The 16,007-nt window shown below is 47.8% G+C and overlaps 1 protein-coding gene across 2 annotated transcripts in view; it reads left to right on the top strand.

Moving 5' to 3' along the window:
* The first annotated feature begins 981 nt into the window (after positions 1–981).
* Positions 982–16,007, top strand: part of LOC116945900 (T-box transcription factor TBX20-like) — a 44,837-nt gene continuing 29,811 nt past the window's right edge. Inside the window, exons 1-2 of one of the 2 annotated variants that reach the window (XM_032960561.2) lie at positions 982–1,336; positions 3,354–3,509. In XM_032960561.2, the coding sequence (XP_032816452.2) occupies positions 1,192–1,336; positions 3,354–3,509 (301 nt within the window). In that variant the 5' untranslated portion in view covers positions 982–1,191. The remainder of the gene's footprint in view (positions 1,337–3,353; positions 3,510–16,007) is intronic. The other variant, XM_032960562.2, reaches the window with a different exon arrangement.

A 16,007-nucleotide genomic window follows, 5' to 3' on the forward strand; every position in this document is an offset into this window, starting at 1 on the left:
TTGATATGTATACTCTTTAACGTGTCAACGTTTTTAAAACATCGAATTACCAATTTCCCTAGTTAAACAGTACGATAATAATTTCTATAAGCTGTGCTCTATAGTGTGAATTGCTAAGGTATTTCGAAACGAATTATTGTAAATTACTCATGGGGAATATATAGTACAGTACCAAAGATATAGTTTACACACAGTATATACTTACATTATAACTTACATTCAGTACCATAGATACACGCAGCGCATACACACATACTCTACATATACAATTACAAATATATGGAATACCATACACTATAACAGTACGTACAAAACACAGTAACCACAACGTATAAAAACACAGTACCACAACGTTTATTAACACAGTACCACAACGTATATTAACAGAATACCAAAACGTATATTAACACAGGACCACACAGTACCATACACACCGTGCAATGATTAGCCTGTACATACTTCCAGGCACATACTAGCCGCCTTCACCACACGCACACACGATGGTGACATTGCCTTGGAGTATTACAATCGAGTCAGTCACAGCCTGAGCAATCGATAGCCAGGAGTCGGTGATATTATTTGAGTGCAGGAGAGTCAGGGACGAAGTGAATCCTGTTGGGGGTTTCAATGAACACACGCGGGAGACAGGGCCATGTGGCTAGCTGGCTAAGTGACTCAATTGTCTGGCTCGTGTGGCTTAGTCACTCGCAGGTGGCTTGGTTGCAGCTAGCTGACTCCACTGGCGCTCTGACAAGAGTTGGGGTGGCTTGGCCGACTGGCTAAGTGGCTGGCTTGGCTGTCTGGGTGGCAGACGATGGGGGTAGTCGTGTTATCTTACTCAGCAGTGCGTGGGTCCGCTGACGTTGGGTCGCTTGATTGGCCTTTAACAGCCTCATTCTCTTTAGCCTCCACAAGACCCCCCCCCACCACCCCCGCCGGCTGGCATAACCTCCCTCTTCAGCCCGTCTCCCCTCCCTCCCTTCCTTCCCTCTTTCCTGCTCCTCCCCAACCCCCATGCTAACCACTTGAAGGACCGTTCTCTGGCACAACATTAAGGCGGGCCCCCGGTGCCTTGTGTGTGCGTGTGTGCTGCAGTCCTGCCATCCGCGCGCGGTGATAAGTGGCCAGGTTACACGGAGTGCCGACTTAAACGCATCAAACGCACACGGATAAACACGCGCGCGCACGTTCATGCACAGGTCGTGTACGCACATCCACACGCAGAGGAACACACGCACAGCGGCACGCATCAACAACACTCCGAAAGGGGGTCGTCGAGAGAATTCCGCTGGCGTGCAAGGGGTCTGTCTTCTCAAGCCGTCTCGCCAATCACTCGGCAAGTTGCAGCCGCGTGCGAATTTTCGTCCATTAATCGGTATTCGTTGCTTTTGGGGGGGGGTAAACAAGTTTAAGCTGTCGCCGCTGTCGGTGGCCGCTCACGGTCGGTGCTGGTAGAGCGGTGATGGGTGTTTGATCATCCTGCTCCTGATGGTTATTCATGTTCGATGGTGGCGTTCATGCCGACTATGGTGGTGGTGTCAGCGCATTTGTCGCTGGAGGTTTTTGGAGGTGATGATGGTGGTGGTGGTGGTGGCGCGTCGGTGTTTGTTATTATTGATGGTGCCGACATTGGTGAAGTTGCTTCTGATTGCGTTGATGCCGTTGTTCTTGGTGGCGATGGTGTCGGTGGTGTTGCTGATGGTGGCGACGTTGGTGCTTCTTTCGTATGGCTGCTGGTGTGGATGGCAGAGCAAACACTGTCGTGTCACATACAGGTTGTGAGGCCAGACCACCGGAGCGAATCGCTGTTTGTGGATCGGGGCATTGCGTCGTTAACGCGCTGTACGGGCCCGTTCTGGACGACCACAGTCGCACTCCGTCCGGAGAGTTTTTCATTTTCCATTTGTGCATCAGGTATCCGCACCCGCCGGTGTTGTGCAAGTGCTGTCACTACTACCTGACGGTGATGGCGCTGATTGTGTTGCTCCTCCTGCTGCTGCTGCTGCTGCTGTTGGTGGTGGTGCTGACGACGTCAATGCTGGGTGTGATGGTGTTCACGTTGTTTCCGATCGTTCTCGTGATGGACAAGTTACATACCTGTCAACCCCTTATCAGTGCCTACCTTATTACAGACCTTATCGGTCACCACGTGCTCTTATAAATATCAACGTTCATCCGACATCACAAGGGAGAAACACAAAAAAAGACAAAACATATATATATTTTTAAACTCAATTTCCCTATACAAGAATACTGGTAAACCGTATGGGGTTGACAGGTATGAAATCAGTGCGAGTGGCGTCGAAGCCTCTTGCCGCTAGCTTTGGCGGTGGTGTTGATGGTGTTGGTGAGATGGTGGGTGGGTGAAAGCGTGTGGTCTTTGTGCGAGTACCCGTGCTGCTAGGCGGATGGCTCTCGGCGCCGGTGAAGGCGAGTGTCCAGTGCTGGCGATGTTACTGCTTGCCGGTGCTGTTGGTGCCCTTAACGCTGCCGAGATGGTCGATGTTGCAGTTAACATCCTGTTGGCGTTAGTGACCGACAATGCCACGGGCGGCAACGTTTCCCATGTCCGAGGTGTCAGCAAGCTAAAGCTTCGGCACCACTGCCGCTGCTGTTGCAAGTGTCAGCGCTTCCGCTGCTGCTGCTGTTGACGCTGCTGCTGTTGCTAATACTACTGGTTGGTCGCATTGTTTTAATAGCTGACGCTGTTGCTGCTTGCTAGTTATTGTGAGTGACGTTCATGCTGGCGTTAGTTGCCGATGGCGGGTGACGAGACGAGGATGTGACGGTGGGTGACGGCGCATCGCTCGCTACCGCTTCCGATGGCAGCGGTTCTGCTGCTGCTTGGTGGTAGTGGTGGACCTATTGTATTTAATCCCTGCTGCCCATGCTGTTGTTACTGCTGCTGTTGCTGGCTGCGTTGTATTTAATTCATCTCTGCTGGTGGTGCTGTTCCCGTTGTCTGCTGATGCTGCTGCTGCTGTGACTGCTGTTCCCGTTGTGTGCTGCCGCTTCTGCTGCTGCTGCTGTGGCTGCTGTTCCCGTTGTGTGCTGCTGCTTCTGCTGATGCTGCTGTGGCTGCTGTTCCCGTTGTGTGCTGCTGCTTCTGCTGATGCTGCTGTGGCTGCTGTCCCCGTTGTGTGCTGCTGCGGCTGATGCTGATGCTGCTGTGGCTGCTGTCCCCGTTGTGTGCTGCTGCTGCTGCGGCTGATGCTGCTGTGGCTGCTGTTCCCGTTGTCTGCTGATGCTGATGTTGCTGCTGCTGTGGCTGCTGTCCCCGTTGTGTGCTGCTGCTGCTGCTCTGGCTGCTGTTCCCGTTGCGTGCTGCCTGCTGCTGCTCACTGCCCGTACAGCCATGGCGTGTGGAAGCCCGCAGCAGGGCGGCGCCAAGGCCACTCAGCTGTCGCCCAGGGCAAGCGCCTTCTCCATCGCTGCGCTCATGGCCAGGAGTCCGGCGGGCAGCAGGGGCGGCCGCGACGCAGCCACGCGCGGCACCATCGCAGCCCACGGTGAGCCTGGGACACCCGTGGCGAGGTGTGGCGAGCGCGCCCCCACCGCAGAGGGTTCGCGAGAGGGTTCACCATCGACCCCAACGCGTTCATCATCGCCCCCAACGCGTTCACCATCGCCCCCAACGCGTTCATCATCGCCCCCAACGCGTTCACCATCGCCCCCAACGCGTTCACCATCGCCCCCAACGCGAGAGGGTTCACCATCGCCCCCAACGCGTTCACCATCGCCCCCAACGCGTTCACCATCGCTCCCAACGCGAGAGGGTTCACCATCGCCCCCAACGCGTTCACCATCGCTCCCAACGCGAGAGGGTTCATCATCGCTCCCAACGCGAGGGTTCACCATCGCTCCCAACGCGTTCACCATCGCCCCCAACGCGAGAGGGTTCACCATCCCTCCCAACGCGTTCACCATCGCCCCCAACGCGAGAGGGTTCACCATCGCCCCCAACGCGAGAGGGTTCACCATCGCCCCCAACGCGAGAGGGTTCACCATCGCCCCCAACGCGTTCACCATCGCCCCCAACGCGAGAGGGTTCACCATCGCCCTCAACGTGAGAGGGTTCACCATCGCCCCCAACGCGTTCACCATCGTTCGTCGACGATTGGACCAGCCGGTGGTGGTAGAAATCGCACCCATTTACTGTGCTGTGCAGGGATGGTCCAGATGTCTTGTGGCCACAAATTAATCGACCCCGAACTTTTGTTTTCCTTTACATATGCATTTCTGTTTAAAATGAAACTTACTTGATTTTTTTTAAGTTTTAGAAAATTAAATGTGGGGGGGGGGGTGTCACAATACATCTGGACCACCCTGTACTGGGCGGCCAATGTTGGATTTGTCTTACAAGGCGGTTCTGTATTTTACCGACCAGCCGGGGGGTGATGGCCTTGAGTCGAACCCCGAGCTGGAGTTGAACTCGCGACCCTCAAAACGAAGCCACGTGGATTGCGGGCATTGACGATGAAAATGCGACAACCACGGACCATCAATGAAAATGTTCGCATATATATACACACACACACATACAATATTATTACCTTCGGCTCATTGCGTCTTGTTCGTAAGATCAAAATCGCCGTCATAATTTTAGAGGCTCAACAGAGTCGTGTCCGGTTTAGCACTCGGACGAGAGACTTCTTGGACGAAACACCGCGCGCATCGGTTTCGTCTGCGACGATGGCAGGGGAGTGACGGGATCGTTGAATCCAGCTGTGCGGAGTTTCTTCGGTAGTCGTTACACCACCCCCAGGCCCTCGCAATGCGTGCGAGCCGTTGTTTTCGGCAGACACCTTCGGTAGTGACACATTTCGTTCCAAGAAATCGCTGCAGACGTCGCAGCGAGGCAGGGATCCCAGCCCTCCTCTCCCCTGCTGAACAAAGAGTCTCGTGATATAAGTAAACAACAACACCAACGTTAGATTCGGAACAAAATCCGAGTCATTTCAAACATTCGTTGTAGGTTGTTGTTGACGTTTTCTTTGACGGGTATAGCGCAGCGTTACATTGCTCTATGATACAATATATTTTTGTTATCCTTTTTAAGGCCAGTGTTATTTACGAATGTTGTTGTTGTTGATATGATGCTAAATACATATTTACAGTCGTGTGATGCCGTAGCAAAGCGCCTCGCTCACAGATTTAATTATGCAAGTTTAAATGCTTCAATCTTGATTTGAAGCTTTCGTAACTGCAGGAATCCATACTCTTTGGTTCTTTCGATAAAGCCACGTAGGTGACTTTTGTTTTATTTAAAATGCTTCGTCCAAGGGGCAGGCTCGACACTTCACGCCTTCCTTGGTCAATTGAGATGTGTGCAGCTTCGTGGGGGGAACCAACCCTACCTACGGTGTTTGCTCTGTGGATATACTTCTCCCGTCATAGCAACGTGTAGACTTCACGAGAGGCAATGGACTGAACAAACCACTGCCTCGCCACTCCACCCGACATTGACGTTCGCTGCGCGTGTAAAACAAAATCAGAACGATTTTGTTTACATTGCGTAAAGCGAACATTTCCCCTTGACAAATACAGCACTTTGCAAAGCACACGGACTTAAACGCCAACGTATTTCGTTTCGATATATTGTACAGTCCTAAAGTATAATAATAATAAAACAATAGTTGTAAAACATTATGACAGATGAACTCGTGCAACGGTTCGATTATATTCGTGTCAGAACAATCATACTTTCACTGTGCGTAGTCGGCTGCACGTGTTCACTGTGTGTTCACTGTGTGTACAGTCGGCTCCACGTGTTCACTGTGTGTACAGTCGGCTCCACGTGTTCACTGTGTGTTCACTGTGCGTAGTCGGCTCCACGTGTTCACTGTGTGTACAGTCGGATCCACGTGTTCACTGTGTGTGTTCACTGTGCGTAGTCGGCTCCACGTGTTCACTGTGTGTACAGTCGGATCCACGTGTTCACTGTGTGTGTTCACCGTGTGTACAGTCGGCTCCACGTGTTCACTGTGTGTACAGTCGGCTCCACGTGTTCACTGTGTGTTCACTGTGCGTAGTCGGCTCCACGTGTTCACTGTGTGTACAGTCGGATCCACGTGTTCACTGTGTGTACAGTCGGCTCCACGTGTTCACTGTGTGTTCACTGTGTGTACAGTCGGCTCCACGTGTTCACTGTGTGTACAGTCGGATCCACGTGTTCACTGTGTTCACCGTGTGTACAGTCGGCTCCACGTGTTCACTGTGTGTACAGTCGGCTCCACGTGTTCACCGTGTGTACAATCGGCTCCACGTGTTCAATGTGTGTGCGTTCACTATGTGTACAGTCGGCTCCACGTGTTCACCACTGTGTGTTCACCGTGTGTACAGCCGGCGCCACGTGTTCACTGCGTGGGTGCGTGTGGACATGTTCACCGCGCAGAGCGTTTGGGAGATGTGCATTCGCGAACCAGTTCGGTCGGGTGAATGAACGATTGTTTCTGGACTCGGGAGTTAATCCGGATCGGGTCAAGTCGAGTTAAACCCCGAGGTCGGGGGTTGTAGGTCTGGCTCGGATTAAATCGGCATTTGTCGGATCCGGACCGGAGTAGGTCTCGGTCTTTTCGAGGAAGCGTGGGATCGGATGGTTCTGGGTAGAGTTACTTATGGATCGCGGGTGAATAAGTCTTTGTCCGGGGTGAATCAGTACTGGTTCGAGTAGGTTCCAGGTCGGGTACAATCCTGGTCGGGTGATGTAAGATATAAAATATCTGTTTTAAACTAAACTGTGAAACAATTCGTTGTTTTATATGCCAGGTAAGGCCCACTGAGCTATGTAGCTCTTTTTCAGAAGCGACCTGGCCACAAATGATAGCTCAACGAAATGGCTCACCGTGTGGAAATTGATAGCAGTAGCCAAATACACTAAACGCACGTTTCTAAACATGGAGAAAAAAAAAACAAACCAGAAGTCCGGGATCAAAATCCCCAGCGGTTATCTTCTCCACACCACACCAGGGTCGGGATCGAAACCCACGAGCTCCTGCATACCTGGCGAGGGAGTTAACATCTCTCCACAGTAGCGCCCCTATCGTGCTGGGGACGTGTGGAATCGGGTAGTTGTGGAAGGTTCAGTGAGGCTGGCTCACCACGTGTAGAGGCACCAGCATGCTTGTCAGTACGGGGTTGGTGAGGATGTAAGGGGGGCGAATTGTTATTTTATAAGTTTTATTCACATGTATTTAATTTAAAGTTATTTGTTTGCATGTCCTATATTCATATTCTTTGGGTCTTTCGGTAAAGTCGCGTAGATGGAAAAAATAAACAAGTCAAGATTTTACCTGTCCTAAACTTTGCACTCATATCGTTTGTATTTGTATTTATTGCAACGTACTGACCCGCTCCGACTGGAACATCTGTGAAACATAACTTCATAGCTCATCGGATTCCGACAGTATAAATAAATATTCTGATTATGAAGTTAGCCCTGACCGGGAGTCGAACGCGGGTGGTTGGGTTCACTGCGCAGGGCACTTACCATTCCGAAAGTGCTCTAAACCCTTCGTATGCGTTGCACTTGGGACTATGAGTAGCCAATATCGTTTGACCGTGTTATATATTTAACGAGGGGGTGGGTGACAGCAGCACGCCCGGCCGCCTTTGTCTCACCAGTGGCAATGTTCACACACCACAGCAGTTACTCGTTTGAGGTTGAGTCGACCTAGGGGAGGCCCAGAAGCGGTTGAAATAATCGTCACCGGTGGTGCCCGTGAGCGGGAATCGAACTCGGGTCGCCGGGTTCGTAGCGCGGCGCGCTAACCGCTACACTGCAATGCGTTACGCTTCCACACACACAGACACACACACAGCCACACATACAGACACACAGACACACACACAGACACACACACAGACACATACAGACACATACACAGCGCGCTAACCACTACACTACAATGCGTTACGCTTCCACACACACAGACACACACACACAGACACACACACAGACACACACACACACAGACACACACACAGACACATACAGACACACATACACAGCGCGCTAACCACTACACTACAATGCGTTACGCTTCCACACACACATACACAGCGTGCTAACCGCTACACTACAATGCGTTACGCTTCCACACACACAGACACACACAGACACAGCGCGCTAACCACTACACTACAATGCGTTACGCTTCCACGTGCGCGGGTCACGTGACAGTTGACGTCACAGCTCACTTGCCGTGCAAAAAAATATGCATTATTGATCTCCCCCCACCCCAAAAAAAACCAAAAGTGTCTTTTTATAATTTTTGCATGGTGTACAGTCTGGAAAGTACCCACATGGCAAATTTCCAGTTTGTTGCATGTCGGGAAGTACGCTAAACATTTTGAACAGACACATTCAGAACTTTGCCTTTAATATATATGGAGATGTGGCCCGGAATCACTGATGAGAACGTTAATTGTTGCTCACACACCTACCGCGGTACACGCTTTATACTTTTAAATAATTCATTCTTGCAAAAGTCATGAACAAGAGGTCAAAAGGTGTAAGCCAACAAGCGCATTGGTTCAAAGGAAATAAGAATGCGAATTTCGGGAAAAAAAGTTAAATATTGGCTTAATCGAGTTGCAAGCCTGTGGCAGAGACCGGGGCACAAGTGTAGTGGAGTAGCGCGCGCGTGGGGAGTTTGCAAGCGGTGTGCATCCATGTGCGAGTTACGAACAGTGAGGTCGCGTCGGGGCGAACAGGTACTGCGAGGGAAAGCAACGGAAAGGAGACGGCCAATGAAGATGCATAGCGGTGATTGGCTGGCTGCAAATGCAGGCGGCTAATTAAGATGCATAGCGATGATTGGCTGGCTGCAAATGCAGGCGGCCAATGAAGATGCAAACATTATCAGTGGCTTAGTAAACTTGCATTATCAGTGGCTTAGTAAACTTACATTATCAGTGGCTTAGTAAACTTACATTATCAGTGGCATAGTAAACTTACATTAACAGGTCCCTGCAGGGTGGGCTGGTAGGACAAGTCTCTGCGCTGTCTATTGCTGATTTTACACCCAACAGCACGAGATTTCACTTCGTTAAAGTATTGAAAGGGGACGGACGGACACATTAATCTATTGCAGGCTGGTACACTCAGTTTACAACTTCGTTCCTACCAGTATCTGTGGCTTAGTAAACTTCCATTATCAGTGGCTAAGTAAACTTACATTATCAGTGGTTTAGTAAACTTACATTATCAGTGGCATAGTAAACTTACATTATCAGTGGCTTAGTAGACTTACATTATCAGTGGCTTAGTAGACTTACATTATCAGTGGCTTAGTAAACTACATTATCAGTGGTGTAGTAAACTTACATTATCAGTGGCTTAGTAAACTTACATTATCAGTGGCATAGTAAACTTACATTATCAGTGGCTTAGTAGACTTACATTATCAGTGGCTTAGTAAACTTACATTATCAGTGGCGTAGTAAACTCACATTATCAGTGGCATAGTAAACTTACATTATCAGTGGCTTAGTAAACTTACATTATCAGTGGCATAGTAAACTTACATTATCAGTGGCATAGTAAACTTACATTATCAGTGGTGTAGTAAACTCACATTATCAGTGGCGTTGTAAACTTACATTATCAGTGGCATAGTAAACTTACATTATCAGTGGTTTAGTAAACTTACATTATCAGTGGCTTAGTAGACTTACATTATCAATGGCATAGTAAACTTACATTATCACTGGCTTAGTAAACTTACATTATCAGTGGCATAGTAAACTTACATTATCAGTGGCTTAGTAGACTTACATTATCAGTGGCTTAGTAGACTTACATTATTAGTGGTGTAGTAAACTGACATTATCAGTGGCGTAGTAAACTTACATTATCAGTGGCGTAGTAAACTTACATTATCAGTGGCGTAGTAAACTTACATTATCAGTGGCATAGTAAACTTACATTATCAGTGGCGTAGTAAACTCACATTATCAGTGGCATAGTAAACTTACATTATCAGTGGCGTAGTAAACTCACATTATCAGTGGCATAGTAAACTTACATTATCAGTGGCTTAGTAGACTTACATTATCAGTGGCTTAGTAAACTTACATTATTAGTGGTGTAGTAAACTGACATTATCAGTGGCATAGTAAACTTACATTATCAGTGGCATAGTAAACTTACATTATCAGTGGCGTAGTAAACTCACATTATCAGTGGCATAGTAAACTTACATTATCAGTGGTATAGTAAACTTACATTATCAGTGGCTTAGTAAACTTACATTATCAGTGTCGTAGTAAACTTACATTATCAGTAGCGTAGTAAACTTACATTATCAGTGGCATAGTAAACTTACATTATCAGTGGCATAGTAAACTTACATTATCAGTGGCGTAGTAAACTCACATTATCAGTGGCATAGTAAACTTACATTATCAGTGGCGTAGTAAACTCACATTATCAGTGGCATAGTAAACTTACATTATCAGTGGCTTAGTAGACTTACATTATCAGTGGCTTAGTAAACTTACATTATTAGTGGTGTAGTAAACTGACATTATCAGTGGCATAGTAAACTTACATTATCAGTGGCATAGTAAACTTACATTATCAGTGGCGTAGTAAACTCACATTATCAGTGGCATAGTAAACTTACATTATCAGTGGTATAGTAAACTTACATTATCAGTGGCTTAGTAAACTTACATTATCAGTGGCTTAGTAAACTTACATTATCAGTGGCTTAGTAGCCTTACATTATCAGTGGCTTAGTAAACTTACATTATCAGTGGTGTAGTAAACTCACATTATCAATGGCATAGTAGACTTACATTATCAGTGGCTTAGTAAACTTACATTATCAGTGTCGTAGTAAACTTACATTATCAGTAGCGTAGTAAACTTACATTATCAGTGGCATAGTAAACTTACATTATCAGTGGCATAGTAAACTTACATTATCAGTGGCTTAGTAAACTTACATTATCAGTGGCTTAGTAAACTACATTATCAGTGGCATAGTAAACTTACATTATCAGTGGCGTAGTAAACTTACATTATCAGTGGCTTAGTAAACTTACATTATCAGTGGCATAGTAAACTTACATTATCAGTGGTTTAGTAAACTTACATTATCACTGGCTTAGTAAACTTACATTATCAGTGGCTTAGTGAACTTACATTATCAGTGTCGTATTATACAGTACTTACATCTTCAGTGGGGTTCCATCAATCTGTTTAGGTGAGTGCCCCCCAATATTTGACTTGTACTCCCACGGTCTTACCTTAGGCTAGTATATATATCGGCTCCTCTCGCCTAATCACATCGTTAAGCATTTACGTACAAAAAATGAATCAAACCTCGTTTTAAATAAGTGTTGTTCTTTTTTACACTGTTGTTGAAAACATATCTCGTGGTGGTTGGTCAAGGGGGCCCCCCCAACTCGTAGCTTTGGCCACCAGGGGGTGGATGGGGGGCCAAGGCACCCCCACGCTCGTTACGCTCCTGACGAGTGTCATTCATTTCTCTCCGCACCGGAGCGATCGTCACTCGAACTGTGAACGCGATGACAATGCGTCCGTGTGTGTTGCGTCCGTCTGTGTGCATCATGCACTGAATGCATGATGCACACAGAATAGACACAGGCGCATTCGAAACTCGCTTCTAACGCGCGCGCTGCAGAATGCGCCTTTCTGTTTGCTTTGGTTGATGCACCACGTGAGGACGTGAATTTTGATATTGAAGCAATTGGCTCGTGCGACGCTGAACCCTCGTCCCATCCCATACAGAACCCTCGGCTCATCCCATACAGAACCATCGTCTCATCCCATACAGAACCCTCGTCTCATCCCATACAGAACCATCGTCTCATCCCATACAGAACCCTCGTCTCATCCCATACAGAACCCTCGTCTCGTCCCATACATAACCCTCGTCCCATCCCATACAGAACCCTCGTCTCATCCCATACAGAACCCACGTCTCATCCCATACAGAACCCTCTTCTCATCCCATACAGAACCCACGTCTCATCCCATACAGAACCCTCGTCTCATCCCATACATAACCCTCATCTCATCCCATACAGAACCATCGTCTCATCCCATAGAGAACCCTCGTCCCATCCCATACAGAACCCTCGTCTCATCCCATACAGAAGCCGCGTCTCATCCCATACAGAACCCTCTCGTCTCATCCCATACAGAACCCTCGTCTCGTCCCATACAGAACCCACGTCTCATCCCATACAGAACCCTCTTCTCATCCCATACAGAACCCACGTCTCATCCCATACAGAACCCTCTTCTCATCCCATAGAGAATCCTCGTCCCATCCCATACAGAACCCTCGTCCCATCCCATACAGAACCCTCGTCTCATCCCATACAGAACCATCGTCTCATCCCATACAGAACCATCGTCTCATCCCATAGAGAATCCTCGTCCCATCCCATACAGAACCCTCGTCCCATCCCATACAGAACCCTCGTCTCATCCCATACAGAACCCTCGTCTCATCCCATACAGAACCCTCGTCTCATCCCATACATAACCCTCGTCTCATCCCATACAGAACCCTCTTCTCATCCCAACAGAACCCACGTCTCATCCCATACAGAACCCTCGTCCCATCCCATACAGAACCCTCGTATCATCCCATACATAACCATCGTCTCATCCCATACGGAACCCTCGTCTCATCCCATACAGAACCCTCGTCCCATCCCATACAGAACCATCGTCTCATCCCATACAGAACCCACGTCTCATCCCATAGAGAATCCTCGTCTCGTCCCATACAGAACCCTCGTCTCATCCCATACAGAACCCTCGTCTCATCCCATACATAACCATCGTCTCATCCCATACAGAACCCTCGTCTCATCCCATGCAGAACCCTCGTCTCATCCCATACAGAACCCTCTCGTCTCATCCCATACAGAACCCTCGTCTCGTCCCATACAGAACCCACGTCTCATCCCATACAGAACCCTCTTCTCATCCCATACAGAACCCACGTCTCATCCCATACAGAACCCTCGTCTCATCCCATACAGAACCCTCGTCTCATCCCATACAGAACCCTCTTCTCATCCCATACAGAACCCTCGTCTCATCCCATACATAACCATCGTCTCATCCCATACAGAACCCTCGTCTCATCCCATGCAGAACCCACGTCTCATCCCATAGAGAATCCTCGTCTCGTCCCATACAGAACCCTCGTCTCATCCCATACAGAACCCTCGTCTTCTCATCCCATACATAACCATTGTCTCATCCCATACAGAACCCTCGTCCCATCCCATACAGAACCCTCGTCCCATCCCATACAGAACCCTCGTCTCATCCCATACAGAACCCTCGTCTCATCCCATACAGAACCCTCGTCTCATCCCATACAGAACCCTCTTCTCATCCCATACAGAACCCTCGTCTCATCCCATACAGAACCATCGTCTCATCCCATACAGAACCATCGTCTCATCCCATAGAGAATCCTCGTCCCATCCCATACAGAACCCTCGTCCCATCCCATACAGAACCCTCGTCTCATCCCATACAGAACCCTCGTCTCATCCCATACAGAACCCTCGTCTCATCCCATACATAACCCTCGTCTCATCCCATACAGAACCCTCTTCTCATCCCATACAGAACCCACGTCTCATCCCATACAGAACCCTCGTCCCATCCCATACAGAACCCTCGTCTCATCCCATACATAACCATCGTCTCATCCCATACGGAACCCTCGTCTCATCCCATACAGAACCCTCGTCCCATCCCATACAGAACCATTGTCTCATCCCATACAGAACCCACGTCTCATCCCATAGAGAATCCTCGTCTCGTCCCATACAGAACCCTCGTCTCATCCCATACAGAACCCTCGTCTCATCCCATACATAACCATCGTCTCATCCCATACAGAACCCTCGTCTCATCCCATACAGAACCCTCGTCTCATCCCATACAGAACCCTCTCGTCTCATCCCATACAGAACCCTCGTCTCGTCCCATACAGAACCCACGTCTCATCCCATACAGAACCCTCTTCTCATCCCATACAGAACCCACGTCTCATCCCATACAGAACCCTCGTCTCATCCCATACAGAACCCTCGTCTCATCCCATACATAACCATCGTCTCATCCCATACAGAACCCTCGTCTCATCCCATGCAGAACCCACGTCTCATCCCATAGAGAATCCTCGTCTCGTCCCATACAGAACCCTCGTCTCATCCCATACAGAACCCTCGTCTTCTCATCCCATACATAACCATTGTCTCATCCCATACAGAACCCTCGTCCCATCCCATACAGAACCCTCGTCCCATCCCATACAGAACCCTCGTCTCATCCCATACAGAACCCTCGTCTCATCCCATACAGAACCCTCGTCTCATCCCATACAGAACCCTCTTCTCATCCCATACAGAACCCACGTCTCATCCCATACAGAACCCTCGTCTCATCCCATACAGAACCCTCGTCTCATCCCATACATAACCATCGTCTCATCCCATACAGAACCCTCGTCTCATCCCATACAGAACCCTCGTCTCATCCCATACAGAACCCTCGTCTCATCCCATACATAACCATCGTCTCATCCCATACAGAACCCTCGTCTCATCCCATACAGAACCCTCGTCTCATCCCATACAGAACCATCGTCTCATCCCATACAGAACCCTCGTCTCATCCCATAGAGAACCCTCATCTCATACATAAGTCTTGTCTCGCAAATGCACGTGCGTAATAGCTGCCACCGCTACTTGCATGCACACGTGAACGCGTGTCGTTTGGTGCATGTCTTAAGTGTTTCATGCGCGTCCACGTAAGTTTATGTGCATAGTTGCCAACACATACGGTTTACCCGTATTCTTGACAAGGGAAATTGAGTTTTTAAGTCCATACTGCGTACAGCCGTTTCAATGCGGGAAAAACAAAGAGTCCTATTTGTTTGTGTTTCTCCCTTGTAATGGGACTTTGTAGGATGAACGTGGAGATTCGTAAGGGCACGGGGTGACCAATAAGGCACTGATAAGGGGTTGACAGGTGTGTGTGTGTCCGTGTACATCGATGTATAAGCACCCGTTTGCCTAAGCTACAACGGCATAGAGTATACATATTTTTATTCTTAGCTCTTTCGGTAAAGTCACGTTGAAGGGAAACAATAAAATAATAGAATATATATAACAATATTTTATTATTTTATTATTTTATTGTTTCCCTTCAACGTGACTTTACCGAAAAAGCTAAGAATATGAATGACTGCAGTCACGAAAGCTTTAAATAAAAAAAAAATACATTTTTTCTTAATGACTGAAATATGACTACATTACAGTGGACTTTGCCTGGTAAGATAAAACATATTCTAGTTGTATATCTGTTTTTAAAAGTGATTTGCTTATTTTGACGACACTTTGCACTCCTATCGTTTTTTTGCATAGTTTGTTGTGATGTTCTGAACTGCCCCTACTGGACATATGTGAAAAAGAGCTGTACAGCTCATCAGATTCTTCCAGGAAAGATACATATTTTGTTAGGTACATACAGTGAGGGAAAAAAGTATTTGATCCCCTGCTGATTTTGTACGTTTGCCCACTGACAAAGAAATGATCAGTCTATAAATTTAATTGTAGGTTTGTTTGAACAGTGAGAGACAGAATAACAACAAAAAAAATCCAGAAAAACGCATATCAAAAATGTTATGAATTGATTTGCATTTTAATGAGGGAAATAAGTATTTGACCCCTCTGCAAAACATGACTTAGTACTTGGTAGCAAAACCCTTGTTGGCAGTCACAGATGTCAGACGTTTCTTGTAGTTGGCCACCAGGTTTGCACACATCTCAGGAGGGATTTTGTCCCACTCCTCTTTGCAGATCTTCTCCAAGTCATTAAAGTTTCGAGGCTGATGTTTGGCAACTCGAACCTTCAGCTCCCTCCACAGATTTTCTATGGGATTAAGGTCTGGAGACTGGCTAGGCCACTGCAGGACCTTAATGTGCTTCTTTTTGAG

This window comes from Petromyzon marinus, chromosome 25 (assembly GCF_048934315.1).
Source record: "Petromyzon marinus isolate PM22_M1 ecotype Great Lakes invasive population chromosome 25, UKy_Petmar_22M1.pri1.0, whole genome shotgun sequence".
In the NCBI taxonomy this organism is placed as follows: domain Eukaryota; kingdom Metazoa; phylum Chordata; class Hyperoartia; order Petromyzontiformes; family Petromyzontidae; genus Petromyzon; species Petromyzon marinus.